Source organism: Carassius carassius, chromosome 39 (genome assembly GCF_963082965.1).
Source record: "Carassius carassius chromosome 39, fCarCar2.1, whole genome shotgun sequence".
Classification (NCBI taxonomy): Eukaryota; Metazoa; Chordata; class Actinopteri; order Cypriniformes; family Cyprinidae; genus Carassius; species Carassius carassius.
Genome location: NC_081793.1, coordinates 2,014,513 through 2,037,931, shown reverse-complemented (window position 1 = coordinate 2,037,931; position 23,419 = coordinate 2,014,513). Strand labels below are relative to the sequence as shown.

The 23,419-nt window shown below is 36.7% G+C and overlaps 2 protein-coding genes across 2 annotated transcripts in view; both read left to right on the top strand.

Moving 5' to 3' along the window:
- gngt2b (guanine nucleotide binding protein (G protein), gamma transducing activity polypeptide 2b) overlaps window positions 1-23,419 on the top strand; it is a 198,419-nt gene that overhangs the window by 170,767 nt on the left and 4,233 nt on the right. The gene's annotated exons all lie outside the window — the stretch shown is intronic.
- Window positions 6,022-21,733, top strand: LOC132121191 (pseudokinase FAM20A-like). The gene is made up of 11 exons (XM_059530380.1): window positions 6,022-6,624; window positions 8,724-8,917; window positions 9,064-9,114; window positions 11,644-11,722; window positions 11,811-11,903; window positions 14,894-15,009; window positions 15,609-15,789; window positions 16,149-16,258; window positions 16,469-16,550; window positions 20,897-20,956; window positions 21,044-21,733. Exons 1-11 carry the CDS (start codon window positions 6,278-6,280, stop codon window positions 21,309-21,311), a joined length of 1,581 nt encoding a protein of 526 aa, XP_059386363.1. The 5' UTR covers window positions 6,022-6,277; the 3' UTR covers window positions 21,312-21,733.

The following is a 23,419-nucleotide window of genomic DNA, read 5'->3' as shown; positions in this document are numbered from 1 at the left end:
TCAAACTGAATGGGATGAAAGTTCAGAAGACGCTGGGACATGCCTCAATGCAGGTGATAGTCAACAAACAGGTGGACTGAAACACTCACCCCTGACATTTACAGTGACCACTTAATGACCAGAAATGTGTCCACATTGCACAATTAATAATATTAACTAGTTTTAAGTTACACTACTGTTCATAAGTTTGGGGTCAGTAAGATTTTTACTCGTCAAGGGTGCATTAAATTGATCAAAAATGACAGTAAAGACAATTATAATGTTGCAAAAATTCTATTTAAAAAAGAAAATGCTATGAAGCAGCACAACTGGTTTCAACACTGATAATCAGCAGAAATGTTTCTTGAGCAGCAAATCAGCATATTAGAATGATTTCTGAAGGATCGTGTGACACATTTTACAATATATTCACACAGATTAATGAATAAATTGTAATAGTTCACAATATTGCAGTTTTTATATGATGCAGCCTTGGGGAACAGAAGAGACTTCTTCAAAAAGCATTAAAAAATCTTACCGATCACTAAATCTGCACGCACTTCTCATCTCAACATCCATTATAGCAGCATTACTTAAAAAGTATGTGACTGTAAGACAGACAGACAGACAGGATCTGGCAGTTTGCTGAGCTGACTTCTCTCAACTCCGGGTCCCAGCCTGCACTAAGTCTTCGTCATGCCAAAACAAGCGATTAACTGAGCCTCCCTACAGAGCTGGGTGTGTTACTCAGTTCTTGCAGCTGTCTAGACACTCGTCTGAGAATTAGATGTCTGCTGAAGCTCAGACTTCCTCCAGTATCTTCTTGAGCACTGACCTTTCAGAGCAGCTCAAATTCATTAATTGAAAAAAATCACCCTTTTTTACTTTCATGATAAATGTCCTTGGACAAAAAGAAAATGCTTTATTTCTTAGAATTACTTAGAAACAAATTTTCTTATGATGTGAAAATGAAAAATAATATTGAACAAATATTGATACATATAAATGTTTTCCATCTTCCAATCTAATAAAATCAGACTTTTGGCCTAAAGTGTGATCCTAGCTTATTTAGTCAAAAATGGTACATTTAGACAAGAAAATATATCCACACACACACACACACACACACACACACACACACACACACACACACACACACACACACACACACACACACACACACACACACACACACACACACACACACACATTTTAACAGCAGCTGAAGCATTTAAATTGTATGTATATACTGTATGTATGTATATATATATATATATATATATATAAATAAAAACTAATTAAATGTAAATAGTATTATTTAAAATAAACAAAAACAAATTAAAAAAGACAAAAGCACACAACAAAATTATTAAAAACTTAACTAAAATTTAAATGAAAACTAAAAGCCTAAAAATATAATTCAAAATATTAATAAAACTGTAATGGTATATAAATAATACTAAAATAACACTGGTTCAGAAAGATGTCACATTACATAAGATAAATGCCGAATTGTAAAATAAAATAAAATAAATTGCCAAATGTTGCCTTTAAACATTGATTCCAGGTAAGCTTAATTCATGTCTATTTCTCACCCCTTGTGTGATGAGAACAGCACCAGAGTTTCACTTTCAGCATTTGTTTGTTTGTTGCCATGAACGCCTCAACACACTGAAGTTTTGCTTGGCTAGTGAAGCCTTTGGTGAGGTTAGGGTTAGGGTTAGGGAATGAGAAGACTCAAATGTTTTTTTCTGACTGGAAAAGAAATAAAAAAACGAATCACGGAGGACGGTGAGTTTATGGTGAGAGAGTGCAGATGCGTCGGCGTGTGCCAGGATGGGCTACTGACTGTAAAGGCACGTTTAAGGGAGCGAGACATTGTAAGGCAACCACATCACAAACGTCAGACACACAAAAGTCTCCACCACAGTGGAAAAACGAGCTTTGATCCTCATCTAATTTAAACGAGAAGCAGTTGACAACATTTTATTCACGTTCACCACAAGCGTATGAGAACCATGACTGTGATAAAACTCTGAACTGTTTCTAGAAGATAAATGAGCTAGAAGATGTACAGTTGAAGCCTTGGAAACGGAAGATACGGCAGATTACTTCCAGAGGAACTGAAATGAGCTCTTGCATGCTCTCTTCTGAAGCTTTTCTGTATTGTGAAACACTAGATATGATGGAGGTCACCGTTGTTTTTTTCACAGGTCAGTGACTATACAATGATTCACATTGTTCTGCACCTCCTCACTTTTTTTTATAGACATGGTTTTTGTGCAATCATTGTTCAGTCACTTCTATGAATGTATTATTTATTAGAATATTAAGACTAAACATTTTAAAAACATGTAGGTATTTTAGCGATACATTTCATTTTTTGCGGTTTTGAGGTATAGACGTTCTTTTCTGTCGTAGTAATGCACTGGTAATTATGCCGTTGATTGTCTAGCTGATTGACAACATAAACAATATGTCTTTCTAAACAAACAAATACAACTACGCAAGACACAAACAAGTGTGTACAAAACACTGCATGGGGAGAACGAAGCACTTCGACAAGAGGAAGTTCATTAAGAGAACTAATGACTAGTGAGTACTAATTAAAAAAACAAGGAAAGTAATGAGGAGCACAGACGAGCAACAGGGAAAACAAAACCAGCATGCAATGAAACTAAACAGAGACTGTTATACCTAGAACAACATTATAGCAACAATTTAGAACACCTTAACAACCATATAAAAAACAACACCCTAGCATCACCCAGGATTTTGCACAAGCAATTACATACACGTCTGTAAAAATATAACTATGTATGTGTCACCCTGAATTGACCTGGAAGTTACACCGTAGAGCCCAACTGATCACAGGGGCAGTATACATACCAGTTAGCAGCCTGTGATTGTACTTGGTGAAAGCACATTTAGACCATAGCTGCAGTCCAGACCTCGGAGAGGAATGTGTCCACTGCAGCACCGCAAAGCCATACACAGCTCCAACCAAAATAAACACCTCCCTGGACATAAAACCCTTTAAAATCCAAAATATGGTCCAAAAAACAAGCAGCCAGGTAACTCGTTTGGAAAAAAGGGAACATAGGTAACCACCAAATTTATAATGTATGGTGTTCAGATCAAATTTAAACCGTTGTTATGTTCCATAAGACATGGTTTTGAAACATTGTTTCCCCTAGAGCTTATAAAGTCACAAATAATGAATTTACAGTAATTCTATGCAGTGTGTACTAAACCAGTTGTTAATTATGTATTTAAATGCATATCAGAATTGGGTCTTTTCTGCAAGAAATTACAGTGTACTGTTTGACTCATTAGTGTTCCCAGATCTTGCTATAAAAAACATCAAATAAGAAAGGGCCAATAATAAACTTAAATCCAAACACATTATCTTGGAAATTATCCACATACCAAAATATAGTGACCTACCTACTTTACTAACCATGAACTGGAGCGCTTTGTAAGCTGAGCCCAAAGACACTTCATAAGTGTGGCTTGTAACAAGTGGACATGGCAACCCTTCAAGAGTTCACTCTGCAAAGAAGCCTTCGAAGCGTGAAAAAAAAAACACGACGGCTCTGTTGATGGTGGTTTAGATGAAATCTACGAACATAACGAGTTTGACTTTGGTCGCCGTTTACCAAACGTGTGAGATGCCAAGATGTTGTTTTGGTTACAACCATGTCAGTCAATGCATTTTTGAGAGAGAGTTCTGTTCTGTACACACACAAAATGATAATGTAGGGGATTGACATCCATGTTTAAATGTTGCTGTCACTCCGGAAACTTTACTCTGTGTACGTGGCCATAGAAACCACAAACAACACTCTAGCAAAGAACACCCTAGAACCTGCATAGCAATAAAATCCAAAAAAATGGTCCCAAACTCAGACAGCCAAGTGCCTTAAATCATCTGAAAACAAATTATTTCCAAGGAACTACAAGATTTTTGTGGCATTCAAATCAAATTTAAACAGTTATGGTCCATAAGACATGGTTTTGGCTCATTGTTATCTCTAGAGCTTATAAAGTCACAGATAATGAGTCGTTTAATTCATGAAATATCACAAGCGCAGTCAGCACTGCTTCACCTGCACCTCTTGTCCTCTGGCACTCCGCAAGCCGATCATCCATCATCTGAACATGAGCACAGCTCTGCACCGTGATTTATTAGTTGTTCCATCTATCCATTGTAGAAGAAGTGGACAACTGTACGCACAAATTTGAAATGTGATTGGCCTGCTCTCGACTCTCGTCTGGGAATGCAGAAACTCCCTCTCAATGTGGAATGCATTCATCTGACAAGTGAGTACAAATGATGCCGTGTGTGAAGTTCCTCTTGTCACAGATGCTATATGCATGCATATATCAGTTTCTTTGTTGACTAGGAAACTTTCCTCACAACTTCTCACCAAGATTTCCCAAAAGCCTGCTTTTGACATGCTGTTATATAATTTGTTTAAAGAATTCCTGGAAGCTTTGGAGCTGCTCTGCATGAATAATCCAAGACAGATAACGAAGAGTACAAGTTAACATAGCACAAGGCTTTGGAGGACGAACAAAACAATTTTATAAATCAAGCATCAGTGACACTTCAAATAAGGCAGAAAAATGAAGTGCAATGTGAGTGTTCCTGATCCGAATCTAACAGCATGCCATAACTCCATGAAATTCCTCAAGAATTACCCAGAAGCCACCTCTCTCTGAAAGTACTGTAAATGCTGGCATTTGGTCAAGATTGAGGTCATCTGGTAGCAGGGATGGATTGGGTGTTAACCAGATACTTACTGTTCAGTGTTTTCAGACGTCAACAACAGCTGCAAACAACATGTGATTTCATTCAAAAAGACATGTTTGTTTTTGAGCATGAAGGGGATTGCATTTCAAAATAGCAATGGATTTTGGACTCATCCACCCATGCAGTGTTGGGAAAGACCTGCTGTTGTTTTTTTGTACACTTAAAAAAATATTCAGGCCTAGACTTACTGTGTAGGTCAGTGTGTGCCAGTAGATGTTCTTTCTTTAAAATATCTTCTTTATGTGTTCGGCACAACTTGAGGGTGAGTAAATGATGACAGAGTTTTCAGTTTTGGGTAAACTATTCCTTTAAGACTTGGATTACATGTCAAATTTCCATTTGGATTACAGTTTTAACATACACTAATAAACCTAATGTGATGCATATCTGCAGTCATATATAAATGAAACATAAGAAACAGGTAAATTAAATAGTACTAAATGTATTTTATTTACACAGTTCTCACCAATAATCAATTTTCTTTCAATTTTGATTAGTTAATTATCACCAGTATGGCCATTTTTTTCATACATTTGAACTGAATAAATGTAATTATTTTCCCAACGAACAGATTAATGCTGATTATAAACCGTTTGAATCAATGCATTTTGAAAATAGGATTATTTAAATGAAATAAAAGTAGATGCACATTTTTTTTAGTGCTGAAATCTTATGATTCGTACTTGTTTCAAATATGCATGACACTTTAATACAAGTTTATTAGTTTGCCAAAACTCTATAATCTATATATATATGCAATTCAAATACATAAATCTTAATTTTTAATCAAAAGCCTCAGAAAACAACCAAGTGCATGCATTTTCTGAAAACCTATTTTTAGGCTTCATTCTGTATCCCTTTCTTTGTTTTTGCAGGTTTTTTCCATCTCATCCCAAAGACAAAATAGTTGTCTGGAAAACTCCACCAGTGCTTCCCAATCCACCTCACACAGCCGTGTTGTGCTGTTTCAATGAAACGTGCAAATTTCACCAGTAAACGTTTGAGGCTGAGAAAAACCCAGTCCTTTTTATTTCCCGACTGAAAACACTCAGTTTATGTGCGCTGGCACTCAGACCTGCTTTCCGACTCATTCCCTGCCTCTCCCTCTCCGTCTCTCTCCAGCGTGTGTGTTTTTTGATTGGAGGCTGTGTCTACATGGGAAGTAGGAAGGTGCAGCTGGAATGCTGCCCGAAGGAAAGGAAAGCGCACTGCTTCCATGCTCCAGTCCTGAAGCAGCACAACGCAGAGAGAGAGAGAGAGAGCTAAGCAGCTTGACTCACAAGGGCACTGCGCTGTTTGGGTCAGATGTGCGAGCTACTGTGAGGAACAGCATGCAGCTGTGTTGAAAGGAATAAGCAGGGAACCGAGTATTGGTCTGACTAGAAGTTGCAGGATTCGTCAATGAAGAAGCGGAGATCATTTTATCGAACTTAGCCAGTTTGGAGGACATCTCAACCCGGCTGGTCACTCCAGAGTGGCGACATGAGGAGGGACCGGCTGCTGGTGACCGTCACTTTGGTCACTCTCTTGGTGGCTGACATCCATTTCATCCTGCTTCCCAGACTCAAAACCTGGTATCATCTGCCCAGAGAAAGCTGTGCATGCAGGGTCACCAATGGCAGCCTGGAGAACGGAGGTACAACGACCGTCCCGTGGACGACCAGCCAGAATTTCACGGTGGTTTCCACCGAGCGAGGCTCCAAGCTGGAGCGGCTGTTCAGACATCCGCTCTACAACATCCGTCTTCCAGAACTGGGGCCCGACGAGCGGCTACTGCAAGAAGAGGAGCTCATGAATTACTGCAAGAAGAAAGTGAGCCGCTGGGAGAGGTACTCAACTGTTGGGCTTCATCTTAAATAATATGATCGTTTATTAGCAGGGAAACTGGGGCTAGTTGTCACTTTAAGTTGTTAAATCAACTTCTGTATTGACATTGCTGACTAGAAATAAGTATTGAACTTTTCCACCAGTACTGAACATACACTGACGATAGGGGGTAAGTTGTCACAATGGCAACCTGTTGTCAGCTTTGTTCCTTTGTTGAAGCTTATTATAGCTTATTTGAATTTACTGTTATTAACAACCTCATTTGAGATTGGAGAAAAGACATCGGTGAGGACAGAACCTGCAGATTAAAGAAGATCAAGTGACTCAGTGATGTGTTTGCTTGTGTTTGGCCCAGCGGTGCACAGATCCGTGTGTGGTAATGCTCTGGATTGGGACACGTGGAATTGGCGTCTCATATCCTGTTGGCAGGTCACAGCATGTGGTCACTGATGTCAGGGTCAAAGTACGACAGCAAAGAACTGCATAGTGCAAATCTGGGAATCTACTTTTTGATACTTGATACTTTTCCCCATACTTCAGGATCATTTTAAAAGCATCTTAGTGTGTTATTTATTAAAGGAATAAAAAAAAAAAAAAAAAAATATATATATATATATATATATATATATATATATATATATATATATATATATATATATATAATAGTATTATATTATGCGTTTGTGTTTTAAAAAATAAAATAAAAAATATATCATATCACATATACACATATACTGTATCATATTACAAAGACATATCATATGATATTTATTTAAATCACTAAATATGTGAATAAATAAAACGTTATTATTATTAAAACAACAAAAATAATGCACAATTATAGTATTTATTATTTTAAATCTTAATTATATTAATTAATCTAATAGTATTAAGAAATGCCTTTGTGTGTGTGTTTAAATAAAGCAAATCATTATGTATAATCTATCAATTGATAACAGTGAAAATAGTTTGTATCTCGAGCTTGGCCGCTATATATATATATTTACATATATATTTTGTAAGGCCTTGCTGCAGAATCTTTGGCTCAAAAGAGCTTTTTATAGCAATGCTCCCTCTTGCTGCCCCATGGAAATGGGATTTTCAGTTAAGTTAAGTAAGTACTTGTGTCAAGACTTAAGAAGCTGTGGGTCTGTCAGTGGCAGCATCTCTGATTGGGGTGAAAAACACCTCAAATGTTTTCTCGTGCTGCATTTGTAAGCAGAAACACACTGATGAGGCGTAATGTGAGTCTGGCTGTAAGCTCAGGTGAAGTCTGTGAACTATGGAAGCAGAGAGAAGAGGATTCACTTCTATCTTCATGTGTGGGCTGCTGCTGGCTCGCTGCCACAGTAAACATTTCAAGAGTTTCTATTTGCATTTCAACTCATTTCTCTTTCCTCCATGATGTTGTCTCAAGCTGATGCGTGTACAGGTCATGGTGACAATTTCTGACAATCAACCGCGAACGTTTGCTCCAAAAAGGATCGATGATCTGTAACGTGGTGATTTTTACATTTATTTAATTTTAACATTTATTTAAATATATATTGATTATTATTAATTAATACTATTATATTATGCCTATTATTTTATATTCAGTTACAGCACATATACAGTATGTAGTCCCACCCTCATTTGTTTCTAATTTATTATCTTTTTTTTGTTTCACCTGGGAAATGTCTCACAGTTACAGCAGTTAATTGGGAAAGTGTGCATTATATTTTATGCCATGCCACTTAAATATTATAATAGTATTATGCCTGGGTGTTAAAAGTTATTAAATAAAATAAAAGTTATTAAAATAGTTATTAATCTCTCTATATATGTGTGTGTGCGTGCAGTTTAAAGGTTAAAAACTTAAAGGTTTCTACATGTGCAGACCTGTGCATGCAAAGGAAAGTCATTATTTGAACACCTAATAACACCTATATAGGTAGATCTCGCCAAATGTGTAATTTCTACTCATTTCATTCCAAGTGTTTGTGCAGGAAAGTACCTCTCATTTATGTTTAAAGAGAACAGATTTTCATTTCTGAATCTGAAATTTTATATAATGACAGATGACATTTGTGTAAAAGCCAGCTCTTGTTCTCCTGCACAGAATGAAAAAGTTCTACATGGAGGCGGCAGCAGCTTCAAACATCACTATTCTCGATCATCCCGTGACCTTTGACCCGGAGGCCAGCTGGCTGCGGTTCCATCTAGGGATCAATCGATATGCGCTGTATTCGAGAGACGACAGCAGCGTCGACAGACTCCTGCGAGACATGCAGACAGCCACCGTCATCAGCGCAGGTGATGCTATTAGAGGAGTTGGTTCAGTACAGTACAGTTATTTCCATGGTCAGAAGTGCTGCTCATTGTGTGGTAATGAGGCTAGAGAAAAATAAATCTTATGAAGTATTTCTCATCTGGAGAAGCTGACTGATTGTGTCTGACAGATTTCACCCAGGATGAGAAAGCGCTGAAGGGTGCATGTGACTGCTCACAAGGTAAATGTATATTTTTATCATTATTGTTCTAACAAACTTGAACATTTTTAGCTTAAAACTATTAAAAACACTCTCCAATGTGCATAAATCATAAGATACACTACATTTTCTTTTACAAAATATAAAATAATATGATGGCCACTTCTGAGTAAGGACTTCTGGAACTTATGAAAAACATTCACTACTGTTCAAAAGTTATGATATTTTTAAGCAAATGAATACTGTGATTCAGCAAGGATGCATTAAAATGATTAAAAGTAACAGTAAAGGCATTTATAGTGACAAAAAAAAGATCTATTTAAATTTAATGCTGTTTTTTGAACTTTATATTCATCAAAGAATCCTGGAAAATTAAATGCATTTCAGTTTCCCCCAAAATATGAGGCAGTTTGAACCTTGATGATAATCAGAAATGTTTCTTGAGCAGCATATTTTCATCATTTCTGAAGATCATGTGACACTGAAGACTGGAGTAATGATGTTGAAAATTCAGCTGCGCATCACAGAAATAAATGACATTTTACAATATATTCACATAGAAACCAGTTATTTTAAACAGTAATAATATTTCTAAATATTACTGTTTTTACTGAATTTTTACTCAAATAGATGCAGTCTCGGTAATCAAAAAGACTTCTTTCAGAAACGTAAAAAAATCTTTCTGACCACAAACTTTTCAACAGTTGTATAATGGACAACTAAATAATATACAATATAAAAATACATTAGCACAGTCTTGTTAAAAAAATAACCTTTGACTGTGAAATTCAATTCATTGCTTCTCAAAAACAGTATTTTACTATAAAATTGTATTTAAAACTGCATGTGTTATCTTTTACATTTTTTCCCCTTGAGTTTTGCGTCTTCTTGCACTTGAACAGACAAATACAGGATACATGTCAAAATACCCATCTTTAGCGAGTATCCTCGAAAACCTGTTGAGTATGTCTTAAGTGAACGCAAACAGTTGAGAAAGAAATCTGATGTGTATATTGTTAAATTAGATCCATGCATTGTGTCTTAAAGTGATAGCACCTAGTTTTTTTTGCTGCTGTTGATGTGCTTAACCTCTCAATTTAAGATGCTGTTTACGTTGCTTCCCCCATTTTTCTTTTTCAAAATTCATACCATGTGCGTGATTCAAATTGGATTACTGTTTAAACCAGTATATCGTCCAGCACTAATTAGTAGAAAGCCACTAACAAAGGCCTAGTTTTAATGGCATTGTTTTATAATGAATGGCCACTGGTTTAAGGTAGATGAGGCCATTATATAAGCTGCCACTCATGAAAGTCTAGAGTAAACGTCTCTTAATGTCCACCAGCACCATCCCATAACAGACAGTGATGCTAAAACCACATAACTGCATCTGGCCCCGAGCGCTTACACATAAACCAAATGCTGTTGCAGGTTTTCCACTTTTAGCTCTTTTTGGCCTTATTGAATGTCTGATAGAGTATAACTGCAATGTTTTGTTATTTGCAGTGAACTTGTGTGTTGTTTTTCTGTTATGCTTATTACTCATGTGTTATTTTGGAGTGTGGTTGAGTTTGTGAACTATTGATATGATTGTGCTGAAAAGGAGCTAAATGAAGTTTAAATGGTGCGGTTGAGGATTGCCGGCAGCCGGCCATGGCTTGCCAAACCCTCAGACAAAAGCTAAGGAACAGCAGTGGAGCGTTGTGTTCACCGCAAGCCCTGTTATGTAAAGATCCCTCTATAATTAAACTATAACAGCTGAAAGGTCGAAAAAAAATAAGATCTCACAGTCCAAAAAGAGTCAAGTGTTTGACAATCTCCTGATATTTTTAAGCCAATTTTCCAGGAATGTGTTTCTTGGAAGTGATTATTCTGGATCGTTTTGCATATATAACATCTAGAAACATTGTTTTATTATTTTACTTTAGTTATATATAACTGAAATTTTTTTATAACAGAAAAATAAGTATTCTCTATTAAAGTGCCCCTGTTGTGCAATTTCAAATTTCAAATTTCATAATGTAGATGTAGACTCCCAAAACTATTTGTGACACTGGAGCACAAAAACAGTCTTAAGTCTCTGGGGTATATTTGTAGCAATAGCCAAAAATACACTGTATGGATCAAAATTATAAGTTTTTCTGTAATGCCAAAAATCTTTAGGATATTAAGTAAAGATCATGTTCCATGAAGATATATTTTTAATTTCCTACCGTAAATATATTACAATTTTATTTTGGATTAGTAATATGCATTGCTAAGAACTTAATTTGGACAACTTTTTTTTTGCACCCTCAGATTCCAGATCTTCAAATAGTTGCATACATCAATGGAAACCTTATTTATTCAGCTTTCAGATGATAGATAATTTTCAGTTTGTAAAGATTTACCTTTATGACTGGTTTTGTGGTCCAGGGTCACATATTAAGAACCTTAAAAATGGCACAATAGGGCACTTTAAATGTATTAACACAAAAACTGTTGTAATAGTCTCTTTACTAATAATTTCTATAATATATATAACTCTTTTCTTTTATTCTGTCTAATCAGTGGTTAAACCAAGCGGTCTTCACTTGAAGTTGGCCCTAAAGCTCCAAGATTTTGGCAAAGCTATGTTTAAACCAATGAGGTATCACTTTGCTTTTTAGATTTACTTATAACTACACTTTGATTTAGATTTAGGTTGAACTGATAGTGATGGTCCTTTTTGATTTCAGACAGGAGAGACACGAAGAGACGCCGGAGAACTTCTTCTATTTTGTCGACTTTCAGAGACACAATGCTGAGATAGCAGCTTTCCATCTCGACAGGTGAGGAGGACGGACGTCATCAGAGTCACACAGCGAAGGCGACCGGATTAACAGACAGATAGACAAGAGCAGGAATTAATTATACAGTGAAGGATCTGATATGAGTAAACAGATGAAATCCCTCAGAGAGATACTGTACATCATAGTTTAGGCCTGTTGAGACTCTCAACAAAACATATTTGGTGAGGTCTGTTGTGGACGATTATACAGTGATGAAACCTTAGGGCAAGTACACATTTTGTGGTCCTTTTTTCGAACATTGCATCCAGACTAGGACAGGATTACTTCATCCAATATTGTGCAACAGTCGGGATCGGGAATCAAAAATCCCATTCATTTTTCCACAGGGGAATTGATTTTTGAAGCTGTTAAAGACAAGCCTGTTTTGAAGTACAGGGTTTTAGATAGATTGTATATGTCTTTGTTGAAGTTGAATTATTTCAATTTGTTTCTTAAATAATCCTGTTGAGCATTAGAATTTTGGTGAAAAACTACATTACCCATAATTCTTCCAATCAATATATCCATTGTTTTTAATTTATTTTGATGTTCGCAATGCTTCATGGGATTGTAGTTCTTTCACAAAGCCAGTAAGCTCACAGTCTTGCATCTTTGTTAGTTCATGGCTAATGACTCTTAAACAAAATCCCTATGGGAATGAAAATTAATAGGAAAAATACTAGAACCTTAAAAATGAACAGGCTCTGTTGCATTGCATGAGTTTGGGGCGGGTCTATCTATTTGATTCACCAATTGGAGATGGGGGGGGGGGGTATTAAGACTCATTATTTTGGCATATTATTTGGTGACATAAGTGGCACAGATATTACATACTTCAGTTATGCTTTAATAATGTCATTATATTGTTAGCTATCGTAAAACATGCTGATGAATCCCCATTTTTCTTACTGTGAGAATTTCTAAAAACTAAGGTTTACAGGTCAGTTTATTTTATTTGTGTAGTGCTTTTTACAAAGCGTATCATTTCCAAAGTGAACAAGCTGTCGACAGCGGCTAAGGAAAAATTCCCCAGGAGTTTCACCCTGTCATTAGTGGTGTAAGCAAAGACACTTGAGAAAAGGGTGTTTTTTCCTGCAGGTTATTCCTCATCTGAGCTTGATTCAACACTCTGAGTAAAGAAAAGTCCCTGCTGAAGGATACAACAGCGATTTAATTCCACGTTCTAAGATTACGAGATTAAAGTCGTAATATTTTGAGAATAAAGTTGAAATATTACGAGAATAAAGTCAAAATACTTAGAGAATAAAGTCAAAATATTAAGAGAATAAAGTTGAAAATATTTAGACCTTATTCTCGTAGTAGGCCTATTACGACTTTTTTCTTGAAACGTTTCGACTTTATTCTCATAATATTTTGACTTTAGTCTCGTTGTAGGCCTATTACGACTTTTTTCTTGAAACGTTTCGACTTTATTCTCGTAATATTTGACTTTATTCTCGTAATATTTTGACTTTATTCTCGTAGTAGGCCTATTACGACTTTTTTCTTGAAATGTTTCAACTTTATTCTCATAATATTTAGACTTTAGTCTCGTAGTAGGCCTATTACGACTTTTTTCTTGAAACGTTTTGACTTTATTTTCGTAATATTTTGACTTTAGTCTCGTAGTAGGCCTATTACGACTTTTTTCTTGAAACGTTTCGACTTTATTTTCTTAATATTTTGACTTTATTCTCGTAGTAGGCCTATTACGACTTTTTTCTCGAAAAATTTAGACTTTATTCTCGTAATATTTAGACTTTATTCTCGTAATATTTAGACTTTATTCTCGTAAAATTTAGACTTTATTCTCGTAATAGGCCTATTACGACTTTTTTCTCGTAATATTTTGACTTTATTCTCGTTGTAGGCCTATTACGACTTTTTTCTTGAAAAATTTAGACTTTATTCTCGTAATAGGCCTATTACGACTTTTTTCTCGTAATATTTTGACTTTATTCTCGTTGTAGGCCTATTACGACTTTTTTCTCGTAATATTTTGACTTTATTCTCATAATATTTTGACTTTAGTCTCATAGTAGGCCTATTACGACTTTTTTCTTGAAATGTTTCAACTTTATTCTCGTAATATTTTGACTTTAGTCTCGTAGTAGGCCTATTACGACTTTTTTCTCGTAATATTTTGACTTTATTCTCATAATATTTTGACTTTAGTCTCGTAGTAGGCCTATTACGACTTTTTTCTCTTAATATTTTGACTTTATTCTCATAATATTTTGACTTTAGTCTCGTAGTAGGCCTATTACGACTTTTTTCTCGTAATATTTTGACTTTATTCTCATAATATTTTGACTTTAGTCTCGTAGTAGGCCTATTACGACTTTTTTCTAGAAATGTTTCGGCTTTATTTTCGTAATATTTTGACTTTATTCTCGTAGTAGGCCTATTACGACTTTTTTTCTCAAAACATTTCGACTTTATTTTCGTAATATTTAAACTTTATTTTTGTAATATTTAAACTTTATTCTCGTTGTAGGCCTATTACGACTTTTTTCTCGAAACATTTCGACTTTATTCTCATAATATTTGACTTTATTCTCGTTGTAGGCCTATTGCGACTTTTTCTTGAAACATTTCGACTTTATTCTCATAATATTTCGACTTTATTCTCGTTGTAGGCCTATTGCGACTTTTTCTTGAAACATTTCGACTTTATTCTCATAATATTTCGACTTTATTCTCATAATTTCGATTTAATTCTCAAAATATAATGACTTTCATCTCGTAAACTTAAATTTGTAAAAAAAAATTTTGTGGCACTAAAACCCCGTCGTAGAAGGAAAGCAAATGGAATTGAAAATCTTCTAAGAATCATGTAAGATGCTACTGGATAAGCTGAAATCTGATAGAAATCCCTTTAGCAAGCCTATTTAGATACTTTAGCACATCATGCTCAAAATATCAAGTTGATAATAAAGCTGAATTACTGTAGATGGCCAGCCATGTGTGATTATGTGAATTGTGTGCAGAGTGCTGGACTTCCGGAGAGTTCCACCGGTGGTGGGACGATTCATTAACGTGACGGGTGAAATTTTGTACATAACACACAATGAGGAGCTGCGCAGTGTCTTCTTCAACTCTCCAGGTTGGCATTACTAGTCAAAAACACATTTTTACAATTTTTTAACAAAATAAATATAATTAATGCTTCTGTTCATAAGTTTGGGGTAAGTACATTTATTTTTATTCAGCAAGGATGCATTAAATTGATCAAAATCGTCAGGAAAGACATTTATAATGTTACAAAATATTTATATTTCAAATAAATGATGTTTTTGAAATTCTCTATTCATCAAAGAATCCAAAAAAAATGTATCACTGTTTCCACAAAAAAAATTAACTGTTTTCAACATTGATAATAATCAGAAATGTTTCTTGAGCAGTAAATCATCATATTTTCAAGATTTCTGAAGATCATGCAACACTGAAGACTGGAGGAATGATGCTGAAAATACAGCTTTGATCACAGGAATAAATTAAATTTGAAAATGTATTCAAATAAAAAAAATTTAATATCACAAAATGTAACTGAATTTTTTGATCAAATAAATTCACTTATGAACATACAAAACAAAAAATTTGGGCCCCAAACTTATGAACGGTTCTGTCTGTTTATATGTATAACTTTGGGCCAGTTTTTATAGAAGTGAATTGCTTTAAATGCTTTTCTTTTTTCTTGACCAGCCAACAACACGTGTTTCTTTGCCAAGTGTTTATACGTGTGCAAGTCGGAGTACGCCGTGTGTGGTCATCCTGATCTGCTGGAGGGCTCTATGTCTGCTTATCTACCGGGGTTGAGCATCGCCCCACGTATCTCCATCCCAAACCCCTGGATCCGCGCCTACAGTTTCACCGGGAGAGAGGAGTACGCTCTGACTTTCATACGCACTCAATCACTCTCAAGTTTTGAGTACAAAGAATGTTTATTTTCTTTCCGGGACTTAATAAGAGCAGAAATGTGTTTTAAGAAAATAAAAAGGGTCTGTTTAGATACAGTTTAACTTGATTTATAATGAAAATAAAACAGTTATCCGGTCCGATCAACATTTGTTGTTTTATGAAGTGTACAATGTCCTTATTTGGATTTGAGAAATCCAGCTCTTCATTCAGGCCATGGCTAAGAAGCAAAAATGTTTGTCATGCTTACAAAAGGGTCTGAAAGTTCAGTAATGTTCAGATGAGTCCAACAGCTTGAAGCTATTAACGTCTTGTGTTTCTTCTCAGGTGGGAGGTCAATCCGTTATACTGTGATAATGTCAAAAAACTTTATCCCTACAACTCTGGGAACAGACTGCTCAACATTATTGACATGGCTATATTTGACTTTCTTACAGGCATGTAAACGCTTTCCATGTCGACACTTGATGGGATTTATTTATGTCAAAACTTACATGAAAAATGTTTCATTCCTGACGATCAAAGTAGTGTTGTTGGTTGGTTTTGCCCCTAAAATAAGCATCACATTGACAATAAGGAAACTTTAAATCCAGAGTTACATAAGACCTTAAGATAAAAAAATTTTTTTATTCTCTTTCATGTCTTAGGAAACATGGATAGACATCACTATGAAATTTTCACCAAGTTTGGAGATGATGGCTTCCTGCTTCACTTAGACAATGCCAGAGGGTATGTTCTCATCTGTATATTTTTGGGGCCTTTAACACTGAATGCATTTTTACAATGCACTGCACTGCTTTTTCATAGTTTTGGCTATTGCACTGTCATCTATTCCAGTGTCTTGTGCAATACATGGTGTTCAATAAACACAGCACTCGAGTCAAGAGTTCAGATTTGAAAACGTGTTCCTAGACCTTTATTTCTTTTTCATTCCACTGCTTTGCATCTTGCATTTTTATATATATATATATAAAAAACACGTTATGTGTGAATAGCCCCTTTGATTGTTTATGAAAGTGGTTTCTAATGGAAGCTCATTTTTGATGTGAGAAAAAGTTTAATGGTTTGGTAAATCGTGACATAAAATGTTGAAATTATGAAAAAAATAGTTAATTATGAGATAAAAAGTTGAAATTAACAAAACAATGTAATTATGAGATAAGTCATAATTGAGATAAAGACTAAACTAACAAAAAAAGTCACATTATGAATCATAAAAAGTCATAAAAAAATCATGACAAAAAGTAAAGTAATAAAAGTTCAATTTGACAAAGTCAAAATTATGGGATAAAAGTTATAAGATAAATTCAACATTATGATGTTCAAATTATGAGATAAAAGTCATAATTGGGATTAAAAACGTACAAAAAAAGCTAAAATTATTATATAAAGTCTAAATCATTAGAAAAATTCAACGATAAAAAGTTTAAATTGACAGTCAAAATTATGAGATACAAAGTCATAATCATTACTTAATTCAGAAAAATCACGCAAGTCAAAATTGAGAAGTTCAAATATAAAGTTTTGAGATAAAAAGTCAGCATTGACAAAGAAAAATGTATTTAGTAGGTCATGAGATAAAACGTCAAAACGGACCAAGTAAAAATTATGAGATAAAGTGGAAATTGCCACATGAAAATCGAAATATAAAAAAGTAGAATTTTGTCATAATTATGACTTTGTCTCATTTTTGACTGATTATGACTTAGTATATCAAAATGTCAGTTTCTGTCATAATTTGGATTTTTTTATCTCCTAATTATGATTTAAGTTCAAGTTCAAGTCTGCTTTATTGTCAATTCTTCCACATGTACAGTACATACATACAGAGAATCGAAATTGCGTTACTCTCAAACCCCGGTGCATACTGTACAGATAACATTAATATTAAAGCCTAAAAATCTAGATCAAATATAAAATGTAGATACAACTATACAATAAGGGAATGTTAAAAAAGGAAATATAATAAATATAAAGTTAAATAAAGCAGCGCAAGGCAAAAGGCAGAGTGCAAATCAATGAAGTGAACAACAGTGCAGATAAAAGGTTTTTTAGTGCAAAAACAAAAGCTTATTAAGTCTGATTAAAGTGGTAAAGGGCTCAAGAGCAGTTATTTTATTTAACTGACTGATGAGGTAGTGGAATGATGTCAGTTCCATGGAGAATGAGGTAGTGAGCAGACCAATGCTGCAAAAAGTGACTGGTGCATGTCATCGTATATTAGTGTGTGTGTGGGGGGGGGGGGGGGTCTGGGTGGGGTCATAGTTCAGTGGTGCCTGGGGCAGAAGAGAGGAGGGGGGGCAAGTTCGGGAGTGAGTTCAGCTTCCTGACAGCCTGGTGGATGAAGCTGTCCTTCAGTCTGCTGGTCCTGGCCTGGAGACTCCACAGTCTCCTCCCTGATGGCAGCAGTCTGAAGAAGCTGTGTGATGGGTTAGTGGGATCACCTGTGATGCAGAGGGCTTTACGGGTGAGACGTGTTCCATAAATGTGTTGGAGGGAGGGGAGAGAGACACCAATGATCTTCTCAGCTGCTCTCACTATGCGTTGCAGAGTCTCTCGGCAGGACGCGTTGCAGGCGCCATACCACACAGCTCGTCAGGATGCTCTCGATGGTGCCTCTGTAGAAGGTGTACATGATGGGGGCCGGGGCTCTGGCTCTCCTCAGTTTGCGGAGGAAGTAGAGACGCTGTTGTGATTTCTTGGCCAGTGCTGCTGTGTTTTCAGTCCAGGAGAGGTCCTCTGTGATGTGCACACCCAGGAACTTGGTGCTGCTCACTCTCTCCACAGTCGCACCGTTGATGGTCAGAGGAACGTGCTGAGTTTGCACTCTCCTGAAGTCTACCACAATCTCTTTCGTCTTCTCCAGGTTCAGAGAGAGAGATTGTTGTCACTGCACCACCCGGCCAGGCGGCTAACCTTGCTCCTGTAGTTTGTCTCATCTTTGTTGTTAATGAGACCCACCACAGTCGTGTCATCTCCAAACTTAATAAAAAGGTTGGAGTTGTGTGACGGTGTGCAGTCGTGGGGCTCAGCACACATCCTTGGGGGGCCCCAGTGTTCAGTGTGATGGTGCTGGATGTGTTGCTGCCGACCCGTACTGCCTGAGGTATTTCAGTAAGAAAGTCCAACAGCCAGTTGCACAGCGAAGTGTTGAGCCCCAGCGCGATCAGTTTGTAAATAAGCTGTTGAGGGATGATTGTGTTGAATGCTGAACTGAAGTCAATGAACAGCATTCTGACATATGAGTCCTTTTCTCCACATGTGTGAGAGCTGAGTGGACAGCAGTGGCGATTGCATCATCCAGGCGCGGATTTATGATTAATAAAAACAATTTTTTTATTTTATTTGAATAATAACGAATTAATAAATAATTTACAGTATAATTAAATTAAATGCATTTATGGTGAGATTACTACATTTTATTTAATTAAACGCATTTATGGTGAGATTATTATATTTTCATGTCAATCTTCGGTTTATTTTGACCACGAACCATGCACTGTCAGCCTGTCACTTTAATTCAGCGCGTGCAGCACATCAGAAATAGACTCGGTGCGGAAACGATCCCTGCACTGCACCGCACATGGAACGGATCGCCGGACCGCATCCGCGCGCCGTGTGAAAGCTCTATAATACGGAGCCCGGGAATCAGGTGTATAAGATTAAAAAACCCGAGGCCCCTCCATATATTCACCAGGTCCACCTATTAATGATGTTCTGTTTCCGCCACTGGCATCATCAGTCGAGCGGTTGGACCGATATGCAAACTGGAAGGGGTCCAGGGAGTGGGGGAGGGCAGACTTGATGTGGTGCATGACTAGCCGTTCAAAGCACTTCATGAGGATGGGAGTAAGTGCAACAGGACGGTAGTCATTGAAGCAGGATGGAGATGGCTTCTTCGGAACTGGAATGATGGTTGTAGTTTTGAAGCATGTGGGAACAACAGCCTGACTCAGTGAGATGTTGAAAATGTCTGTTAAGACATCAGTGAGTTCTGCTGCACAGTCTCTCAGTACGCGCCCAGGGATGTTGTCAGGGCCCGGAGCTCTGCGTGCATTGATCCTGCTGAAGGATCTCCTCACACTGTCTGAGGTCAGCGTCATCACCTGGTCGCTGGGAGGAGGTGGAGTCTTCTGTGCAGTGGTGCTGTTTTGTTGCTCAAAGCGAGCGAAGAAAGTGTTCAGCTCATTTAGCAGAGAGATGTTGTTGTCACAGGTCTGTGGTGGGGGCTTATAGTCCGTAATGGTCTGTATCCCCTGCCACAAGTTCCTAGTGTCTCTGCTGTCGCTGAATTGATGGGCTATCCTCCTGGAGTGCTGTCTCTTAGCCTCTCTGATGCCATGGGACAGGTTGGCCCTGGCTGTTCTCAGGCCCACCTCATCTCCAGCTCTGAAGGCAGCGTTCCGTGTCTTCAGAAGTCTGTAGACCTCCCCTGTCATCCATGGCTTCTTGTTGGCCCGGACAGTGATGGTTTTTGTGACCGTTAAATCATCAATGCACTTGTTGATGTAGGCAGTGACAGTCTCTGAGTACTCCTGGAGGTCAGTGGTGTTATTGCATGTGGCAGCCTGCTTAAACATGTCCCAGTTGTGTTGAAGCAGTCTTTTAGAACCTCTGATGATCCTTCTGGCCACACTTGAATCTGTTTTTGAACTGGTTTGGCGACTTTAATGAGTGGTCTGTATGCAGGCACTAGCATGACAGTGATGTGGTCTGAGGCTCCGAGGTGGGGGAGGGAGAGGGCTTTGTAAGCTCCTCTCTGTGTGGTGTAAACAAAGTCCAAAATGTTATTACCTCGTGTTGGAAAGTTAATGTGTTGGTGTATTTTTGGAAACACACTCTTTAGGTCAGCATGGTTGAAATCCCCAGCTATTCTGAGAAAAGCATCGGGGTGTGCTGTCTGCTGCTCACTGATGTGCTGGTACAATTCATTTAGTGCGTCGTTCCTGTTGCTGATGATGTTGAACGGTGGAATGTACACCGAAATGAGCATACACTGAATTTACCAAAGCATGATTTATTTATTTTTTATTATGAGGCCTAAACGGGCTTCTTCATCCTCTTGTTCACTGCAGATTCGGCCGGCATTCAGACGATGAGATGTCCATTCTTGCTCCATTGACCCAATGTTGCATGTAAGAATCTTTCTGAAATATTTATTAAATTGTATTATTCTGAATGTTGCATATAGTCTTACTCATTAAATGCATGGCCTCTCACAGGATCAAGCGTTCCACGCTGTTTAGACTGAAGCTTTTGGCGAAGTCCGAGTACCGCCTGAGCGACGTCATGAGGGAATCCCTCTCCAGAGACCCTCTCTCTCCAGTCCTGACTGAGGACCACCTGCAGGCCTTGGACCGCCGGCTCGGCCATGTGCTCAGGACAGTAGGAAAGTGTGTGAAGAAGCTGGGAGAACCACAAGTGGTGATCACAGATTTTGTAGAGTCATCCAGAGTAACTACAAGCCACCCAAGAGGAAACAACAGGTGACAGAACGACAAGAGTGAGGGCTTGAGGAGATATCAGCTATCCACTGAAGTGACGTTATGATAACTTTCAGACTAAGCCGCTGAACTAAATCACCCGTCCTGTCCAAAATCATGGCATCTAAGGACATCAGGAGGAAAAATTATTCATATTTCTGATTGGTTAAAAAGGGCTGTATAATATTCTTAACTGTCAAAATTATGAGATAAAAAGTCACAATTATGAATTTAACAAAGTTTCACAAACTAAAATGAAGAGAGAAGGTCACATAGATAAAAAAAAAAATGAAATTATGACAATTATGAGAGAATCAAAACTATGAGATCGTTAAGTAATTATTGAGATGATGAGCTCTGAAATTGACAAGAAATTTAAATTATGAGATAAAAGTTGAAATGTTCGTGAAACTTCTAAATATGAGATAAAACGTAAATTTTAAAACGTTTTATTTTTGTCATGATGACTTAGTATTGCAATGTCAATATATAACTATATATAACACAACTACAAAAGTATGTCTTTTTAACTCATAGTGTTGACCATTTATCTCATATTTACGACTTCATCATAATTATGATTGGCTAAAAATTGTCTGATAGTCCTAAAAAATCTTAATTGTCAAAAAGTCAAAATTATGAGATTCAAAGTCATAATTATAAAATCTAAAATGATCACTTAAGTAGAAATTATGAGAGAAACCAGAGAGAAAGAATGAAATTATAACGTATAAATACGATCATATCAAAATTATGAGAAAATGTCAAAGTTATGAGACAAGTCATTAAAGACACAAAAAAGTCAAAGGGATCATAAAATAGTGAAATAAAAAAAAATATTTGTACATTTTGACTGTCGTAATGAATATCTCATAGTTCCAACTTTCTATCTCATAAGTATCACTTTTTGTCTCATAATTAACTTTATATCATTTTGACCTTCTATCTCATGTTTGTCTTTGTTTCACAATTATGCAAAAAAGGGGTCATTAAATATTACTTCAAGAAACTCCCTCTCTAAAATCCCCCAAGCCAGACAGATGATGCAGCATTCGCAGGAGAGAGATGATCTTCAGATCTCCTTACATCAGCAAAAACACCATTCATGTGGTGCTTCAACTGCACAGCAAGTAGCATTTCCTCTGATTATCCGTTCCTTTTCTGTCCATTTTTATACAAACAACCATTAGTGGCAGCTGAGCTGATGATGTAGCACACAAACAGGCCACATCACCAGAGAAACTCTGCGGTAGGTTGCGAGACAGATGTCCAGACGGATCGCAAGCGTGTAATTCTCAGCTGTCTCATCTGGTTGCACTTCACAGGCTGTCAAGTGGAATCTTTGAAAATGAAACAAACCAAATCATTTGAAGTTTTTAAGCGTTGTTGCAACTTGTGGTTCACCACGCTATTGCAAGTTAAAGCTAGCTTAAATCCGTCATCATTAGTCTCTCAGCTATCAGAAATCAATTTGGGTTTACCAAATGCTGATCAAATGCTCAAAAAGTTAATTTCGGAATTGGTGGTGGTGGATAAACATGGAAAAAAAAACGGCAAATCAAATTGGTCATAATTATTCATGGCTGTTTGTCACATTCTCACATTGGCTCAACATGACAAAAATGTTTGCATACTTTTTGATTCAGTCCTGACTGCCAGCGGACAGAAAGCCTTGTGTGACGTGTGTAAAACTTATAATAATGAAAACACGATTGATTGTAGCACTCAAGCAGTCATGACTTGTCTAAGAACATGACATGCAACATTAAAATTCTGTTAATTCAGTCCCATCTGTTGGATGAGAAATGATTCGGCAAATGCCACACAGCATACAAACCAAGGATATCTGAAATTATAATTCTACAGAACTATATCTGCAGTATGGTCATCACAGCACGATCCTTCAGAAATCATTCTAATATGTTAATTTGCTGCTCAGAAAACATTTCTGATTATTATCAGTGTTGCAAGGAGTTCATATTTTTGTGGAAATCGTAAAACATTTGTTTTCCAAGATTCTTTGATGAATAGGATTTATTAAAAATAGAAATCTTTTGTAACATTAAAAATGTCTTTATTGTTAATTAATCAATTTAATACATCCTTGCTGAATAG